The sequence below is a fragment of the Dryobates pubescens genome, chromosome Z (assembly GCF_014839835.1).
Source record: "Dryobates pubescens isolate bDryPub1 chromosome Z, bDryPub1.pri, whole genome shotgun sequence".
Taxonomy (NCBI): domain Eukaryota; kingdom Metazoa; phylum Chordata; class Aves; order Piciformes; family Picidae; genus Dryobates; species Dryobates pubescens.
Genome location: NC_071657.1, coordinates 122144543 through 122165076, shown reverse-complemented (window position 1 = coordinate 122165076; position 20534 = coordinate 122144543). Strand labels below are relative to the sequence as shown.

At 37.2% G+C, this 20534-nt stretch overlaps 1 protein-coding gene across 1 annotated transcript in view; it reads right to left on the bottom strand.

Annotated features, from left to right (window-relative positions):
- Window positions 1–505: 505 nt before the first annotated feature.
- TFEC (transcription factor EC) overlaps window positions 506–20534 on the bottom strand; it is a 94877-nt gene continuing 74848 nt past the window's right edge. The window contains exons 4-8 of the mRNA XM_054178355.1: window positions 13971–14085; window positions 13011–13067; window positions 9950–10025; window positions 2070–2217; window positions 506–1162 (exon numbers count right to left, since the gene is read on the bottom strand). Of these exons, the coding sequence (XP_054034330.1) occupies window positions 782–1162; window positions 2070–2217; window positions 9950–10025; window positions 13011–13067; window positions 13971–14085 (777 nt within the window). The 3' untranslated portion in view covers window positions 506–781. The remainder of the gene's footprint in view (window positions 1163–2069; window positions 2218–9949; window positions 10026–13010; window positions 13068–13970; window positions 14086–20534) is intronic.

Sequence of the window (20534 nt, the reverse complement as noted above, 5' to 3'; positions counted from 1 at the left end):
CCATACGATCTTTCTGCTGAACTGTCATGTCTTTTTCTGTCTGCATTTGAGTCTGTCATTATGTTAGTTTCCATTTTTGTTCTGTATCATTAAAGTATATATTAAAAATCTGTTCTTATTTCTACAAATGAAATTTAAAGAAAGAAAGAAAAAAGTAATTCCATGGAAAGCTTAATGGATTTTCTCCTTTTAAATAGAAGTCTACATGGTTAAATTTCATGCTCGCTTCACCTCTGCGGAAGTATTACCATCTGTTTTTTCAGATTTTAAAACTTGGAATGTCTCTACGGTTCCCAGCTCAAATAGTTCCCTATTGCTTCATGTTCTGTAGAATTTTTAGTTACATTAAGGAAAAAAAAAAAAACAAACACAACACCAAAAAACCGCAAATGATGAAAACTTACGTTTATAGGAAAGAAAAGTCAACACAGATTGAAGAGTGACTATGAATACACTTTTGTAACATGGGTATTCCTTTCATGATAACCATTTTCACAGTGCTGTAAAAAGTCATGGAATGATAGTAAAAATGTTCCCAATGAAGAAAGATTTGTGCAAATGTCAGCTGTGAACAGATGGTGTGAATTTGGGGCAAAGTGATATGAGTTCATGTCCGTCTCATTTTCCTGTGAAGTAAGGGCTGATTTAAACCCTTGTCATGTACTAACTTATCTTCACAGTGGCTCTCCTTATTCGTATTTCAAATGGGCACAAATACCATGCTTTTGTTCAACTCAGTCTTTTAGCAAGTGTTTTAGAGAATATAAAGCCCATTCTGCTTTTATAAATCATCTCCATCATCTGTGCTAAAGCTGCTTCTCCTGCTGCTCTCTTTTGATGCGGCTGGGGATGTGGAAGACAAGAGTGGATCTGTCCCAAACGGTGACACTGTGTCATCTAGTAAAATTTCTTCTAGTCGTTGCTCTTCCTTTAAAGCTGCACTGAAGGACAAATCTGTAAAGTGTGAAAGTGGATCAGAAAAGGCTGTAGATCCATCACAAACATCAGAATTTGGTCCATGTGCCAGAGGCATTTGTTGAGAGTAGTCTACAGAGTTCTCCTCTGGGTAAGACTGTTGCTTGATGAACTGTGCAGCTAAATTGACTGCACTGAGTGGGGACATGACTGGGAGGCCATGTGCACGAGCCTGGATCTCCAGTTCCTAACATTAAAACAAAACCAATTAGATAATGACTTCAAAAGGTGAAACAGTGTCTTCAGAGTTATTGCAATAAGCATAAAGTATGATACTATGATATGCAGATTAATTATAGCTTTTGTTTAGTTGTGAAACTACACTTTAAAATACTAAATTTTACAGCATGCTTTTCCTTTTATTTACCCTCCTGTCATTAAACAACTGTCCTCAGGATGGGCCCTCTAAAGCCATTGCATACTGCACCCAATAAAGGTGACAGAAAAATGTGACAACATTATCCACTGCTGTTCAGAGAAATAAGATACTTTCCTTGATGATGCTAAAGATAAAAACACATACGTATACATCACCATGTATGATGATTGATTTTACATACATCTGTCTACCTATCTAGTTGTCTATCTATCTCTCTACTTGCCTAACTCATCTTCATATGTGTCTGTATTCAAATCTCACATTTCAAGAAGTGCAGGGCTATATTCTGCTGCTTCATGTCATAAGCAGTTACAACACTGAAAACTATACCTAAACAATTGTAATGTGTAAAATGGTTACAAAGGGAAAACAAATATCCCAAAGGGAATTTCACATCCAGTATTGATTTTTGGCTGCAGGGATATATTTTTTACTCCCTTTTTTGTCTTTCTCTAATAAACACAAAAGGAAACTGTTTGTACAAATAGTTTATTAACTTTCCACGTATTCCTTTATGTAAGGTCAAATTATCACGGGAATAGTCTAGTAATCTAAAAATAAAACCCCTCCTCCCCAGTAGACATGGCAATAAATAGGGGAAGTCAATTCATTTTTAATAAATGCCATTTAGTGAAAAAAAAAATAATTAATAAAATTTGTCGAGGGATATGTACTGAGAAAGCTTTGTAGTTCATGGCAATGCTCTTATACAAACCTGAATTCGGAGCAGAAGTCTTCTGTTAGCATGCTCTAATTTCTTCTGCCTGTGTTCTAATTCTCTGGCTCTCTGTTGTTCTTTTTGTAGCCACTTGATGTACTCCACTGATGCTTTTAAAATAGTTCCTTTGTTCCAGCGCATATCACTGCAGAATGTAGAGATAACCTTTTCACAATTGTGCATGTCAGCAGAATTCATAAGAACTTACAAAATCTTTTACATTAATATGAAATAATGATTTACATGACTATTATTCACTCTTAGATATTATTGCTTCTGAATGGAAATTTTAATAGAATAGTTAAGAAGCCCTTATATAGTAAAATTAATCCCAGAATGAAAATAAGTGTCAAAAGAAAGTAATAAAGTGACTTTTTGTGGAAGAGCTAAATGCAATATCATGATTCTACCATTACAGTTTTTATATTTTTAGTGAAAATTGCTTTTATTATTAACTCTGAGATTAAAATCTATGTGCAATATTTCTGCATTAATGAACTAGGAAATATACATTACTGAGGACTTAAGCCTAAATTTTTAAAGATCATTTTGAATATACTACTCCTTTTACCTGACTTACTAATGAGGTTGCTTTTATGCTTGTTGAGAAAAAAATGGTCTATGCTGAATGCCACTACTCATTGACAATAGACCAGACAAATCAGACTTCTGTAACCATAGCAGCTATGGAATGACAAAAATCACATTCAAAAGTCTTGAAACAATCTAAGTCAAGTTAATATCCACACCTACAGGTATACTCCAACTCAAAATAAAAGCCTTGCAAAACACTAGGATTAAACTTGTCCATCATTCAGGAAATCAAAGTTTAACTTCCAGCTTAGAAGTGGTCTTACTAACAACTACACACTTGTTCAAATGCATCTGTTCAAGTACTTAAATGTATGCAGTTTTGAGCCTTCTATGTATCTTTTATGTAAGGCTTCGAAGGCCTTGAAACAAAAATAAGATTTGTCAAAAATGCTTTATTTCTAATGAAATTAAGTATTTTGTGATACAGGATGGGCCCATTGCATTAATAAACAGACAAAAAGGTTTATTCAAACTATCTACTTCACTGCAGGAAGGCTTAGACTGATCAGAAGGTTGGTAGAGATTCTAGTCCCATTAAACAACCCTAAGAAGGAAAAAGCTATAAAACCCAGTAAGAATTTGAAGTTGGGAGTGGCAAGTTGCCAGCCTTGTGCATTTATTTTTACTACCTATTCCAAATACAGATATGCTGGCATTTATAGAGTGAAAAAGAAATATAAATTATACTCCAGTCCTTCATTACTTTCCATTATTCTGGTTACTTATTTAGAGAGACTTGCTCCTACTCACATGCTCATCTATGGTGAGTAAAACTGTGATCTTGAGTAGATTTACTGCATACTTTACACTCAGCATCTCAGAGTAAGTGCCTAAGTAACCTTGCACCTTTACCCCAAGGACCCTGAAAGACTTCCTGCAAGCCAGTTGCCTTTCATTGAACATATAAAGCAAATGCCAGGCAGGTAAAGGATTTAGGGATCCAGAAAATATGGCCTTTCCTGAGGCACTGTACTAGGAGCTGACAACTTAAAAAATTATCCGAAGTATACACAAAATTATTTGTGATATAACATCATAGTGTTTAACCATATCCTAACATTTTTATCAACTGAGAGACCCAGCTTTTTGATCAGAGACGACTTGAATTCACATCCCTATCCTTTCTCACAACACGCAAACCATGGGTTTCCAGCACATTGGGATCTCCCCTTGTAATGTGGGCCAGGAAAACACATCTTTTAGGATTAGAAGGTGAAGAGGTCAGAGAGAAAATAATTTGTCTCAGACAGATGTCTGCAAAGCCAAAACATCAGAAGTTGCTCACTGCAGTAAGTATTCTCATTCAGACATTCCCAGGGCAAAAAATACCTAAAGCATAGATAGAACTAGGAGCCAAGAGCAGAACCTGCCTCCCTCATGACAGCTGAATCATCTCTTGGGCTTCTGCCTCCTTCTTCCTGTACTTCCTGCTTAGGTGGGAGGACAGAACATTTTCCTGTCAGCATCCTATGAACTGCATTCTAGGAGAAGACTTTATCCTTGCATGTGGAACAAACTGTAAAGGTTAGGTAAGTTTTGAGTACATGTGATGCTTATTTTATGAACAAATCTTTGCTTTCACCATATTAGAATCTTATTTTCTTCAGACCTCTTTGGAAAGTGAGGTAACATACTGAGAGGTCCTGATCTGCATTGCAGGAGAGTTTGAAAGGCAGTGAGGTACCTGTTTGTCTATACCCAAGCACTACAGCAGCTAAAATTAGGAGGACATTTCAAACTGGGAATCTCCAGTGTTGTCTCTGATATGAGCTATATGTGCTACACATAGCTCAAAATTACCGTAGGTATTTGTTTAGTTTCAATTGAAAATGACTGATTTAGGACATTTTCATAGCAACTTTGAAAAGCACTACAGTAATAAGTATCCCTATAATATAAACATTGGAGAAACACAATTTACCTAATTAAGAGGGGGTCAGATCCTCCTAGCATGTAATTGTGACAAAATTACGCCAGTTTTGGTCTGATGGTCTGAACCTAAAAATGTAGCACTATGAAATTAGAAGCTGGCAAATTGGAAATAATTAAGATGCAACCAAAGGATAAAAATACCACCTATTTGGCAAATATTTCATAGTGATGTCATGAACAATTTTGTGTCAGTTATAAAATGTCAAATTCAAAGTCAAATTAAGACAACAATATTTTTGGTTAACTTTTAGTCTGATTCACATATGAATAAGCCATATATTATTATTGTATTTGGAAACTGGTTGTGATGAAATTAATTCCTGTTACACATAATTAACAGCCTTTGTGATTTTGCAAATTTCAATTCATGTTGCCCTGAGAGTTTGAATTTTCACATATATGGTAATGATTTATACACTTATTCTCATAGATAGAAATAAATCTTCACTGAAGGGCTAGTTCCTGGGTCCAAACTGCCAGAGAAATGGATCTGGCCAGTTTCTGCCAGAAATACATCTGGATAGATATCTCTTATGGTAGTATTTATAAATTTGAGAGACAAAACTGTTGTAGCCCTCTAGGATGAAAATGAAATGTTGCGTTTACTGCCATCACGTAAGAGACTTATTTTAGGGGGAAGCTGTGCACAAAATCTTCTCTACCTCTACTGATATATACATATACTGGACTGATTAAATCAGGAATATTGAAACTAAATCTTCCTGTGTCTGAAGGTACCACAGTAAAGGATCAGATGATGACCTTAGAAGTCAACATGTCTTTCACTCCATGTCTCTATTTATAGCAGGATCAAAAGAAAACACTGAAGATATCTGCTGGGTCTGCATTGCAGACACTCTCCACCCACTCTATCCCAGAGCACTGTACAGCAGTCACAGGACAGTGCTGTAGCAACATAACTAGTGAGGATGGAGGTAGATGGAGGTGCCTGCACAGCAAAAGTCTGCAATGCATCTAGCTCTATATAGCAGGCAGGCAAGTCTGCTAAGATGAATCTATGATGAGAAATAAAAAAGCACCTAAGCATTTGAAGATGGATTAAATCCAGGTACAGCAAGTGCATGCAAACAATTCAAAGATTCTCTCTCTGAAAATTCTGAATTTTAAATAGGTGCAAATAAAAATCAGAAAAATTATGAAAGTAGAACTAGGAGATTGTAGGCATTTATATATTATGCTTGCTCAGCATACAATCCAGATAAAATCTGAAATGGTAGGGCCTACAGACTCATTTGAGAACCTTAAAAAACTGAGCAGCCACTGGCAATTGCTAGTCATTGTGTTGGAAACAGCTTTATAAAAACAGACAAAACAGTTGCATTCATAACAGTTTTGAACACCAAAATTAGATATAATGTAGATCAGGTAGTCTTTGGATATGGCAGGAATTCTTTCTTTTCTTTTCTCTTCTTTTTAATTTTACTCTTTCGCTGAAACACATGGGAAACTACATCTGAAACAAGGCAATTGAGAGCAGTAAGAAGTTTTTCCATTCTGATCAATAACAATGACTCTGCAAAGGAGTGCTGTGTCTTTGTCTCTGTGTACACATGTGGTACAATATTTTTTTCACATGCTACACATTCTGATTAACAGAGTTCTACCACATTTAACATGATTTGCATGAAAAAGTCACAAGTGAAAAACACATTGTGTTTTGGTATTCTCTGAACCCTAGATCCTCCTAACTTTACCAACTGAATCTCTACAAATCACAAGGGTCCAGGCCAAAACATGACTCTCGCACAGGAGAGTATCTCATTTAGGAGAAAAGAAACAGCCATGAGACTGATCTTCAGCTAATTTCTGTTAAGGTAACTTTGTTAAAGTCAAAGGAGCTTCACTAGTTTACACAAGTTGAACTCCTGTAGGAGGGACGAGAGTGTCTGATAATCTAAGATTAAAACTAATTAATGAAACTAGCGTGGGAGAGGGTAATAGTCACAGAGTTTGCCAGACACCAAGCACTTGCTAATAACAAATAGATTTGTGAAGTTGGAACTATGTTTGCAGACCATTTCTTTCCTTATTTCTGAGAAATAATCTAAACTGTGCTTGCTCAAAGAAATACTTTGAAGGACTTTGTACTTGTTTTGGTGACCTGTGCAATTACAAAGTGTATTCTCCTGAAAGAGGTAGCAAGTTTCCACTTTATAATAGCATGAGTGAACACGAGCTGTTCCTTTACAAGAAAACTGTCCGTGCTAGCAGGTCTGTCTACAGACAACAGAAAGAAGGTCAGGCACAGGCAAATGAAGAGAGCAGTGAGGAGAGAGTGAGAGCAACCCACTACTTCTGCCCAAACCCTCAGCGGTTCTCAACATACCAGTTCTGTAACGTGACCAGAATGCTTAAAGGAAAGACTTTTTCTTCCTACTGTTTCTGACAATTCTAGCCCCACTACCATAAAATGGTTCTTGGGGAGGTATTTCAAGACTCTATCACAACCTGAAGGCTTATTAGCCACCTAAAAGGTGGATTCTGAAATGCTAAACACAAAGGAACCATCAATGGAAAGTTAGGTATATTTGAGGGGGCAGGTTATGAGATTTTCAGCAAAATATGACTATTTTTAGTCTTTCTGTAATTCGATTTTTGAATTATTCTATATAACTATTTTGCATTTCTGCACTTGGATATCTAAGCATTGAAAATGAAACAAAAGAGTCAAAGTTCTTTGCAACTTATCTCCATTTCTAATGCTGATGAAGTGAACTTAAAACACCCATTCATTTAAGCAATGTAATCCACACTTTTCATCGTTAAATTATAAAATAAAGCAGTGAAAAGAATAGAGGTTTAAGCCAGTCAAAAGAAAGTCCCTGCGGAAGCTCTGCAGGAGCCAAACAAGTTCATTATATAACTAACAAAACAAAAGTGAAATAAAACCCCCACACAACACTTCTAAGAAATATAAATCATAAAAGGTTTCCAAATAGCATAAAAAATGTCCTTTTTTGTTCCTGAGTCTGAACGTAATCTTCTTGAAGCAAGCCATCTGGGACAGGCATGCTAACCACAATGGCTTAGTTGCAGTAGTATTTGCTCATCAATGCAAAGGCTGATTTGCTTCACTGTCATTAGTCCAAGCATCAGTAAAGTTTCTCCTTTTACAGCTAAGTCCTTACTGTAAGAAGAATCTTCTAAAATCAATATATGAGGTGAAAATGCTATGTGTGATAAAATGTTACAGATAAAGTATTGTAAAAAATGATACATCTCTTCCTTTCAAAGAAGAAGGGGGCAGATTGGGGGCACAGGAAGGTGTTATGAAGGAAAAAGAACTGAAAGAGAAAGCAAGGACACCGAATTATAGTTTGGCAACATAGGTCTATACCAGAAAGAAATAATAATTTTGGTCTGCTCAGTCAACAAAGCAACACACTCAAATTAATTTATTTCCACCTACACATATACTTTTAAAAAATTATTCACACTTCTTTGGAATAATTTAACCTGTCACCAAAATATAGCAGTTGTGTTGTAATCCAGATTTTCAAAAGCACTTTTCAAAAGCCTCTTTTTCCTAACACCACCTTGAAACTTTTTAAATAGGTCTCTTTTCAACAGGAGTACCAATTAACAGATTTGAAGACAGCAGTCCTCAGAAAGTGAGATAGGTAAGCTGACCTCATGCTTTTGTAAACAAAAGCCACTTTGGGCCTGTCACAATGTTGAACTCGGTCATGGGTTTGCAGACTAAAACAAGAAAAGGGGATGTGTTCAGGATCTATACCCAAATATTTTTCATCAGGCAACACCAAAATTTGTGGCTAAAATCCATCATTCACTTACTTGAGGACTTACTGCAGCAAAATTATGGATCCAGTTCTTTCATTTTATGAAGAGCTTAAGTGATTGCTCTATGTTTTGGGGTAAATTCATAAACTAAATCCAAATCCAGACCAAAACATGTAATTGAAAGACCTCTGTAGGCAACCAAAATCTCAGCTGGAATTTGTACCTCATGCCCCTTTCTAACTGCAGTATAACTTGCTTTCATTATTGCTTTATAGCTGCAAACCAACAGTGCCATCCACTGTTTTTCTGAGAAATCTTTCAGTTATTTGCCCAAATCATCCTGAATACTGAAAGAACCACCAGAGATATTAAAACTTTTCTATCAGTCTGTGATTGCAATTCATCACATGTGGCCAAAATTTTATTTAGGTACTTATGGCATTTCTTATTTTAGTTCAGCTGTGATACATAATTCTATATTAATAACAAGAACATGCCTGCTTATCTAAGCTTGGGTAGATGCTGTGGAAGTGATGAGTTCATGAATTTTCTAAAATGGATGCAGTATGTTAAGATTCTGTCTGGTCATTTCACTCCAAATGGCTTGTTATGCCAACATTGTACTTAATATAAGTATCACACAGCTTTATATTGTTATAGAAATCCTTAATATAATCAAAAGTTTCTTAGTGATAAGGAAAAAAAAACAACAAAACACCTGAAATATCAATAGATGTTTTCATTTGAAGTATCATGCAAGTCTATATTGACATGCAAATGATAAACACAAAATCTGTGTAATCAGTTTTATGCGAGTCATAGTCATGCTTGCTGCATGGCTAAGAACCACACTGAACTGTTATTACTAATCTTGCAAGAGGCTTTCCCACCAAAGTGGCTTTTTTTCACGTTGACAAATATGTTTTAAGGGAATGCAAGTATAGTTCAAGCAATATGCATTTTTGTGTTACTGTCAGTTATATGCGTTAGTATAAAATGATACTATTAGAGCAATCATAACTATTATTTTTTTATCTTTGCATTTTAGGACTATTGTTTTCCCTTCACTTTTGAAAAATGTTCAGTCTACCCACTCTGAAGGTGGTTCTCTGTTTTCTTATGCAAAGGGCAGATAGTGACAACGTGCATTTTGTTTTATCCCACTAGAGGGCCCATGGCAAGGGCTGAAAACCATCACTCCTGCCTTCTCTAGAGACACCATGCAATTGCTTCAAGGGACAGAAAGCAGGAATTTTTTTGTTGTTTCATTTATCTTCTTTTTCTTTCTGTTTAGTTTTGTTTATTTGCTGGTTGTTTTTTTGTTTGTTTGTTTCCCCCACTGATGTTGCAGGGTCACTCCCAAACACCTTACAATTACTTTATTATCTTTTCATGTAAGTTTTCCCAACAGGCACACAAAAAATCTGTCAAAGGCTTGTTACTTTAACAGTCTGATCTGAGTCGCTGATCCAGCATGGAAGATTTTGTATCCCATCACTCAATCGTATAGCCAGTATACACAAATGTCTTTCCCCCCACCCCCATATTTAAACTATAAACATTATTATAGCAAAGGCCATTGAACTCACGGATCATTAGACTTAGGGATGAGTGTGCCAAGCTCCTTGATTCGGTAATTAATATTATACCTTCTCCTTCTTTCAACTGTTAAAAAGAAATAGTTACTATTTTCATGGTGAAAGTGCTTGGAAAACTTCAACATAAAACATTTTAATAGTTAAAAACAATTAATGTACACAAAATGTCTTCCACAAATAGAAATATCAACGTAATCTCTTACCCTTCTCTCCCATTTACAACTGCACTCCTGATGAATGAAATAGTCACATATTGCTAAAATGTGATATAATTTGGTTTTCTGATGTTTATGCACCCATTCTCCACTCTGTTCTCACACAACAGTTTTCAGCTTATTAGATTTTTGCGGATGTCTTCAACAGGGACATAAAACAACTCATCCAGGATTTCATATTTTGGCAGAAGCCCTGAGCAGAGTTAACAGCTTCAGTATCTTTTTTTTCTACATTTATCAGCATTGCCAACCACATCACTGCAAGCACATCCCTTCAAAGAAAAGATTGTGTACCAAAAAACATGTCATCCCCATCATATCTGATTCCTTTAGTGATGGATAGCACAAGCATATTTACAATAAATTTTTAAAAATACAGGAAATTAAGACAAATATACTTTAATAAATAAATATTTCCCCCCCCCCCTATATTTACTTTCATACTTCTCCTAACACAAACCATGTATGGTATCCTTATTTACTTGTAAGTTAGCTGGAACTGAAAATAAGTGAATATAAGCCTCTTAAAATCAGTTCTCTCTCTCTCTGTGTTCTCAGTCTACTTTATACTGGTATCCAGACTGGACTGTCTGACCCTTCTTCACACAAGGAGTCTATCACCTTTCTGCTCCCTTTTCATTAGTTTTGAGAAAATTATCATCAGCTTCCTCACCAGCTTTTCTCCAACCACTTTTACATGCAGAGACTTCACATTTTCTAGTGAACAGGCCCAAAGGACATCTCATCACTTTGAGGGATTTTTTTGTCCATGATTGTGACACAGAAAATATATTCAGTGAGACTGTAGTCCTCTTGTAATGCTGTTAGCTGCTAGAAACCAGCAGTGATGTCCTACAAGCCTGTACTCACACTTTTATCCACTCCTTTGGTCCATTGTTAGAATTGCATTGGATTGTTTTCTTTATCCCTTACTTCTTGGAAGACATTACCCTGAGTGAACTATGCTAATGCCACTGTACTCTGTCAGATCAGACCTGGCCTGCCTAGAATATGAAGAGAATGTATTCATGTTCCCTTTATCCATACATGGAGTTGTGCATTTAAAGTTTGATGTCCTGGTTTTGAATAAATATTAAAAGTGTGCAGTCAAGGGCAGCCTAGTGGGTGTTCCTAGGCTGACTTCCAACTTCTCACAGTCATATGAGCCCATTGCTTTCAGTCTCAGCTCTGCTACACAGGTCTTTACTTTTTCCAATAAGTAAAGGTGTTTTTTCTTCTTGCCTGTGTGAGGCTCTCAGTGTTGTGCAGCAGTTACTTCCTCCCTACTTGATTCCAGGAAACTCCCTAGGTGTTATAACTTACCCTGATGAAGTACTCTGCCTTTGTGAGATGTTATCTTGTCTAGCCTCTCTAGGAACAGGTATTTCACTCAACAGATTAAAGCATCTCAGGGTCTGTAGTCATGATTTTTATGTTCTGGACACAGGACCATAGTCCTCCTGAGTGTACTGTTAAGTGACCCCATGCCATCCCATTGACATGTTTGTGTGGGATCTTGTATGAGAATACAATGTACAAAAGTGTGTAACAACTGAACCATGTAAAAGATTTCAATTTTGCTGGCAACACAATGGCAGGGCAAATTGATTTAAAGAATGCGAATTAAATGTACAATCATATGGCATAAAAGATGTTCAATTAATTTTTAGAGCATGGATACAAAATACTTATCAAAAAGAGGCCTACTAAACATTTGCTAAAAGAAAAAGGCAAAGACAATTTTTTTTTTTTACATGTGTAGACTTAGACTTACAGAATTTGATTTCTTTATGGTTTTTTTTGCAATTTTACCTGAAAAGAAACTTCCAATGATTACATTTTGAAGCTTGGACACATGTTTCAAGAGACCTTTCCTGATGTATATCTGTTACAGTTCCAGGGGTGTCTTGAGTTATCAATAATAAGCATCAAATTATACTAAAACCAAACCAGAAAATTGTTTTTTGAACTATATGGACAAGATGACCACATAATTTATAATTTATAGAATCATATAATATGCCAAGTTAGAAGGGACCCACAAACATCATTGAATCCAACTCCCAGAGTATTTCTGCTGGAAAAGGAAGAAAGGAAAACTAGAAAATGTCATTGCTTTATTCAGCACTTTCCAAAAAGAATCTTTTAAGGGTCATTTTTTTGTTTCAAAGTACTCTTTAGAGGGAAAAAAAGTGCCTACTTTTATAGGCAATCTACTTTCAGGAATAATATGCTTTTGTTCTATTCTAGATACATCAAAATATTTATTTTTGGAAGTTTACTGTTTAGCCACAGAACTAGTAATTTCATTATGATTTAATCCTCCTACCCTGATGTCCCCCTGTGACATACAATTTCCACAACTTTAAGTGCTTAATTAGTGTTTAGAAGCTGTCTGAAATCCTCTGTAAGTTATTTTCTTTTTTTTTTTTTTCCCTTCCCATCACCCATAGAGAGATACAGCCTCTCACTTGGGTGCTTCAGTAAGGTGTGAAAACTGGATTTTCACTGTTGCTTTTTCATCATCTGCATACTTTCTTATCTATTTTGCACTGTAATACTCAGAAACAACATAAAGCATGAAGGACACACGTAGAATGGTAGAATAAAACCATAGTAGGAGACTACAGAGAAAAAAATCAATTACAGTATGCAAAGTGTTTTGAAAGACAAAGGGAAGAAAGCTCTGTGGTTGGTTATAGACAGTTCAATTTTTTTTGATTACCCTGGTAAGATGCTGATCTAGAAAAAGAGAAGATATGTGGTAGCTAATGTATCTTGGTTTTGTATTACCCATATTTTCCTTTGAATGAGATGAAAGATGAACATATACTTACTGAGATTGTGGTTATCCTTTTTTTGTCTCTCCTTTGCCATTGCTCGTGTATCTGCTTCTGACAGAAAGTAACATTTATTAAAACAGTCCTTAAGTTGTAATTCAGCACTTTCCCTTTCCAAAATGGCTTTTCATGACCAAGATCAGCCTCCCAGACTTTCTACTTCATTACTCTTTTGATTATTAAACAAGAACATAAGCAAATCTATATTGTATCAGTACTATATTTTAAGCAAACCTGGCAGGTTTCTTGAGATTATTTGTGTGTGTGTGTGTTTTATTTAAGAACATAGAAATGCCATGGAGGGGTATTTCTCTCCAATATGCTGTATTTTACAGCAGAATAAAACTTACAATACACTAATGCAAATATGGATTTGCATATCCCATCATGCTAGAGTTAATCAGATTTGTAAGATATTCAACAAACTCACTGTTTCCTTTGGGTGACACTAATAAACTCTACATAGTTGTTAACATTCTTTGGATTAATTGACTGTAACTTTTAAAGTTGGTAATCTACTAATATAGATTTACCTTGAATAGCCTTATTGTAAGGTTCTAAAAGAACCATTTGTTCTACCCTGGAACAAATCTAATGGATGATAATTTATTTATATCACTGGTCAGGAGCCAAAATGTGGAAGAATCCACTGTTTCCAAAAATAATTAGGTTTGTTAGAATTATGATGTTCATAAAAAAACAAGAGGAGAACATGCTTTCTGAATTGCTAAAGAAGAGAACAGAAACAGAACTTTTCTCCTTGGCTTTTCTTCTCCTCCTTAAATGAAACTAAAAACTACAAAGTTCTCAGGAATTTAATTACATGGCTGAGATTTATTCAGCTTTTAAAAGAAACATCATCACTTCTGCAATTGTAAAATACTAAAAGCTTATATAACTTATAAAAGTATAAGTATGAACTTATAAAAGCTTATAAAAGTATATAGCTTCTTTTACCTGTGAGTTCCCTTTTTACTGGTAGATTTGATGGGCAAGAAGCATTTGTGAGACCCATATTAGCTGGTGCCGTTCCCTGGTCACTGTTGTATATATCCAAAATACTGCTAGATAGCTTGAAGGATATGGGAGGAAAGAGGGATAATTTAAAAAAAAAATAAAATTAAAAACATTAAATAAGTTCAAGTCTTAAGAGATTTGAAGTACAAAGAAGAAAAACTTCTTTGAATGTGAGTCTGGTGTTCTTTAGAAGAAACTGTGTGTTTGTGTCTAAAGGGAAAGTTTATGCTGTTATGTAGTATTAAGTAAAATTGATAGAAAGTGAGGGGTCACAGACTGCTAGTGTTTCACAAGCAGCTTTGTAAGTGCCATTTATATGGGTTTCAAATGCTGAGTGATGGCAGGATATGGCCCCAGTGTCTTTTTTTCAGTTATTTCTATACTGTATTTTCCAGTAGCAGGATTACCACAGCTGCACTTCAAACATAAATTAGGTTGAAAGCAAAAATAACCTTGCTGATTTTGACCTACTCCCAGTGATTTTTATTTTTATTTTACCACATTACTTGGTAGTTCATACTGCACCTGATTTAGCAGAATAAAGATTCAGTGACCCAGTTAGATGCAATAGTTAAAATTAGAGTGGGCAGAACATCAATATGCTTTAAGGAAAGAAATGCTGTTGTTAGGATAAATCAGATGACCTAAGGGTTTTAACATGCATACTGTATATGATCATGTATACCATTATCCTTATAACCTTACAAAATGTAACATAACATTATTTAAATAAACCCCTATAATGTACTTAAAGAGAAGTAAGACTAAAATATGTTTCTAAGGATTCCAGATAATTACTCAAATATTACTTTTGCTTGAATAATTTTAAGTATTTGAAATAACCATAAGACACATAAAACTTTAGTGAAGAACAGGTCAGTCTTTGCTCAGCTCCACTGACAGTATAACCAGTATTTCAGCATTGAGCATTTTCTTATAAATTTCTGTATGTTGATGTGAAAACAGCCATGTGAAAGGAGTCCAAGTAATTTTGTGTTCTTACTGCACTACAAGACAATAATACATCACTTCTATCAGATATATAAAGTTTGTAGTGTGTGGGTGGAAGGGGGTTTGTTTTTTTCCTTTTGGTGGCCAATACACGAGGACTCAGAGTTTGAATTTGGGTCCACATAGACAAGGGGGAAAAAAGACTTATTGACTTGAGATAAACAAAGCATGAAAGGAACTTATGAGTTATTTAGGAAAATTCTTTTTATAGGCAAGAAAACATGTTTTTACAGATCTGCCCTGCACCCATGGATCCTAAAAGACTGGAATATTTTACACTGACTGGAATATTTTAGACAGATCACTGAGACAACAACCATATGTCTGATGGGAAGTAGCTTTTTTTAAACTGATCGTTTCTCATCTTGTAGACAGTAAGATTCATAAAAAGTTATTTTGAATGGCAGTGCTTGCTATATTTTTATATTGAACCTGAATCTTCAGAGAAGTTTTATTTTAAAATAATTCTTTTACTAGATTAATTAATAACTTCATTAAATTATCTGAGAACTTAGTTTGCATGAAATTCTCCCAGTTATATAACGTACAATGAAACAAAGCAATCAGGATTCTTTTTGAGCAGTCGCAAATAACGTTTTCCTTCTTAAAGCAGAGGTTTATTCCACAGAGGAACTGACAATTTTAAGTTACCATTAGAAATCAAAACCTTAAGTCAGCTTTTAAAATCCGCTTACATAGTTGATCTCTCAATGAAAAATGCTTTTTAAAAGAATGTTTGGAATTCAGTTGATTATTACTCAAGAACAAGCTATGTTTAATATGCAGGATTTGAATGCTAAGCGCATTCACACATTAAGCACCTTTGTTTCATTCCAGAGTGGTAAACTGACAAATATAACAGAATTCACTGCAGGTTTACACTTGAATTTCCTTTATTCCAGTGACACTATAGCAATATTACAAGAGTGAACTCATATTAGCTCTAGACACGTATTTAATTACTTCCTATATCCATCTAAATGAATTTGACTTATTGAAATTATATGAAAACAGAATGATATAAAAACTTAAGAGTCTGTGTGACTCCTTCCAGTGGACCTTGTATAAGGCTGCTACACAATTTAGGCTGTATATGCCAGAAAATGCTAGTAACTGAAAATAATATAAGCTAATTAATAATCTAACAAATCAGAAGTGCATGTCTATCACAGTTTATGTCTTTCACACTTGTGTACATGAGTTCAGTAACTTGGACAAAACTGATTGTAATCTAATTTAAAATATTATCAACAGAGTCAATGAAAAAATTCAGAACTATAAATCACAGTTTGACACAAACATGAGATACTTCTAATTTTAAACCAATAATTTATTTTTATCCTCAAAATTTATTTAAATTTCTGCAGTCTACACATAAAGGTGGGAACTTGAACAACAAGGCCCAAATATGAGAGAAAAGGTCATGAATGGCCAGTTAAACCGGCAATAAAACAATATACTAACACACTTGAATAGTTCAGAAATGCATGAAGGTTCCAAAGAGGATGAGTAAACTCCACTTAAAACCTCGGGTAGACATTTCAGCTGGATTTGATTACACAGTTGATGAAGGTACTTCCATGTAACTCAACTGCTGTTGTCTGGACTGGTAAGAATTCATATGTCTCCCTCCCTCAGCAGAACCTCTGGGGCAATGTAATTCCACACAGCCAGGGCTGTATGTATCTGTCTATGGTCTGTATCCAGCTGCACTAATGCTTCCATCAAGCAGAAAAAGGGAGGAAACATTTTCCCAAATGTCCCATTTCATCTTTGTTTCACTCAGATCATCTCCAGCATTTTTCCCCTCATTGTTTGGCAATTTTCATCAGCTATTAGGAAAACAGAAAAATAACTCCATATGGAGATGATGAAAATGAAGACCAAACCAAAGTCATTCACCTACTGATGACTGCAACCCTATAACCTCTCTAATTAGAATGATTCACATATGTCTTAATCCAGAAGGAATAGGCAAGGAAGGAGAGGAGGTGGATGTAGCCTTGTATGTTAGGGAGTGTTTTGACAGTCTAGAGCTTAATGATGGTGATGATAGGGTTGATTGTTTATCCGTAAGAATCAAGGGGAAGGCCAACCAGGCAGGTATCTTGGTAGGATTCTGTTATAGACCACCCAACCAGGATGAAGAGACAGATTCTAACATTCAAACATTCTACAAGTAACTGGAAGACATGGGTGAACTCAACTTATCAGATACCCGCTAGAAATACAATACAGCAGAGAGAGCAGTTTAGGAGGTTCCTGGACTGTGTGGAAGATAACTTCCTGACACAACTGGTGAGGAGTCCCTCACCACTTATTAAAGAAGATATACCACCAGACCAGTTGTTTGCAAATGAAGAAGGACCTGTGGGTGATGTGATATTTGCAGGTCATCTTGAGCACAGTGATCATGAAGTGACAGATTTTGATTCTTGGAAAAGTAAAAAGAAGAGTCAGCAGAACTGCTACCTTGGACTTCTGGAGGGCCTGTGTAGCAGATTTTGACAGAATCCTTCAGGAGGCAGTCCTGAAGGCCAAAAGAGTCAGGAAGGCTGGACACTATTCAAGAAAGAGCAGGCCATCCCTATGTGCTGAAAGATGAGCCAATGGGGAAGAAGATTGCACTGTCAACTGTCTCTTCCCATGCATTGAGTAGAAATCAAGTACTTTGTAATGGGGCCACTATGCTGGATTAAGGCTTTTTGGTAGATAGAGCCATTGTTGATCTCCTTTTGACACATTCAATTTTCAATTAGCCAGCACAGTTTTTGCAGACTTAGAGTAGAGCAAAGTGGGTAAAAAGCACTGGAAAATTAAACTACTTTTTAATAGTTTCTTAATTTCTACAGAAATGGTGACAGATGGAAAAATTTGCTATGAATTAGCGTGCAAGGAATAATTCTTAATGTCAGCATTTGGGATCAGGAGAAGAAATAGACAGTAATTAATCTGACCTGTCTTGGGCACTTAGAGTGAACTGAATCACCTCTGTTTTTTCTTGATTATAAAGAAAGCCTGTCATGGCTGTTGCAGGCTTTCCACAAGTACCTTCCCACAAAACTTCACTGTGCTCCTGATGTGAAAATTTCCAAGTAAACTCTTATTTTAAAAGCCACATAAGAAGAATAAAGCAAACCAGACTGGATCTTTCTTGATAAATATTCACATTTCTGATTATGGGGGAGTTTTAAAATTATAAAGGTAAAAATGTATCAAAGTATTTTTTTAAGCTCTCTGTTTGAATTTGTCCTGCATTGATATCAAGCATGGAAACTCCCACGGCAATTCCTTACTAATGTTACTGAATACTGAGAACAATCTTAAAATAGAAATTAGCTAATTTTCATACAACAACATTGATACTCTTTTTTTGTCTGACAAAGCAGAAAGCTCTTCTAGAAGTGTAGACACCTGGGAAATAACTGATTTTTAAATTACAAAATTCAAATATATAGCACAGTCTATTACAGACATTGTATTTAAAATACATCTAATTGTTTGCATACACACTGAGGATCCATACACCATAATGCAATTTCATAGAATCATAGAATCAATAAGGTTGGAAAAGGTCTCAAAGATCATCAAGTCCAACCTATCACCCAAGACCTCATGACTACTACACCTCATGACATGGCTTCAAGTGCCCTGTCCAATCCCATTTTGAATGCCTTCAGGTACAGTGACTCCACCACCTCCCTGGGCAGCTCATTCCAAGGGCTAATAACTCTCTCTGTGAAGAACTTTCTCCTCACCTCTAGCCTAAACTTCCCCTAGTGTAGCTTGAGACTCTGTCCTCTCATTCTGTCACAGGTTGCCTGGGAGAAGAGACCAACCCCCATCTTGCTACAACCTCCCTTAAGGTAGTTGTAGAGAGCAAGAAGGTCTCCCCTGAGACTCCTCCAGGCTAAACAACCCCAGCTCCCTCAGTCTCTCCTCACAGGGCTTGTGCTCAAGGCCTCTCACCAGCCTCGTTGCCCTTCTCTGGACGTGTTCAAGAGTCTCAACATCCTTCTTAAATTGAGGGGCCTGGAACTGTATCACAGTATCACACAGTATCACAGTAACTAAGGTTGGAAGAGACCCCAAGGATCATCAAGTCCAACCTGTTCCAACAGACCTCACAACTAGATCATAGCACCAAGCGCCACGTCCAATCTCCCCTTGAACACCTCCAGGGACGGCGACTCCACCACCTCCCTGGGCAGCCCATTCCAATGACGAATGACTCGCTCAGTGAAGAACTTTTTCCTCACCTCGAGTCTAAACCTCCCCTGACACAACTTGAGACTGTGTCCCCTTGTTCTGGTGCTGGTTGCCTGGGAGAAGAGACCAACCCCCACCTGGCTACAACCACCCTTCAGGTAGTTGTAGAGGGCAATGAGGTCGCCTCTGATCCTTCTCTTCTCCAGGCTAAACAATCCCAGCTCCCTCAGCCTCTCCTCATAGGGCTTGTGCTCAAGGCCTCTCACCAGCCTTGTTGCCCTTCTCTGGACACGTTCAAGTGTCTCGATGTCCTTCCTAAACTGAGGGGCCCAGAACTGGACACAGTACTCAAGGTGTGGCCTAACCAATGCAGAGTACAGGGGCACAATGACCTCCCTGCTCCTGCTGGCCACACCATTCCTAATACAGGCCAGGATGCCATTGGCCTTCTTGGCCACCTGGGCACACTGCTGGCTCATGTTTAGGCGGGTGTCAATCAGCACCCCCAGGTCCCTCTCCGTTTGGCAGCTCTCCAGCCACTCTGACCCCAGCCTGTAGCTCTGCATGGGGTTGCCGTGGCCAAAGTGCAGCACCCGGCACTTAGACTTATTAAATGCCATCCCATTGGACTCTGCCCATCTGTCCAGTCGGTCAAGGTCCCTCTGCAGAGCCTTTCTACCCTCTAACTGACTAACATCTGTTCCCAACTTGGTGTCATCTGCAAACTTGCTGATGACTGACTCAGCCCCCTCATCCAGATCATCAATGAAGATGTTAAAGAGGATGGGGCCCAGCACTGATCCCTGGGGGACGCCACTGGTGACTGGCCGCCAGCCGGATGTGGCACCATTCACCACCACTCTCTGGGCTCGGCCCTCCAGCCAGTTCCTAACCCAGCACAGAGTGTTGTGGTCCAAACCACGAGCTGACAGCTTAGCCAGCAGTTTACTGTGGGGGACGGTGTCAAAGGCCTTGCTGAAGTCCAGATAGACTACATCCACAGGCCTCCCCACATCCACCAGACGGGTCACCTGATCATAGAAGGAGATCAGGTTGGAGAGGCAGGACCTGCCCTTCCTAAATCCATGTTGGCTGGACCTGAGCCCTTGGCCATCCTTCAGGTGTGCAGTTATTGCCGCCAGGATAATCTGCTCCATCACTTTCCCTGGCACTGAGGTCAGGCTGACTGGTCTGTAGTTTCCAGGTTCCTCCATCCGTCCCTTCTTGTGGATGGGGACCACATTGGCCAGTTTCCAGTCACCTGGGACCTCTCCAGTGAGCCAG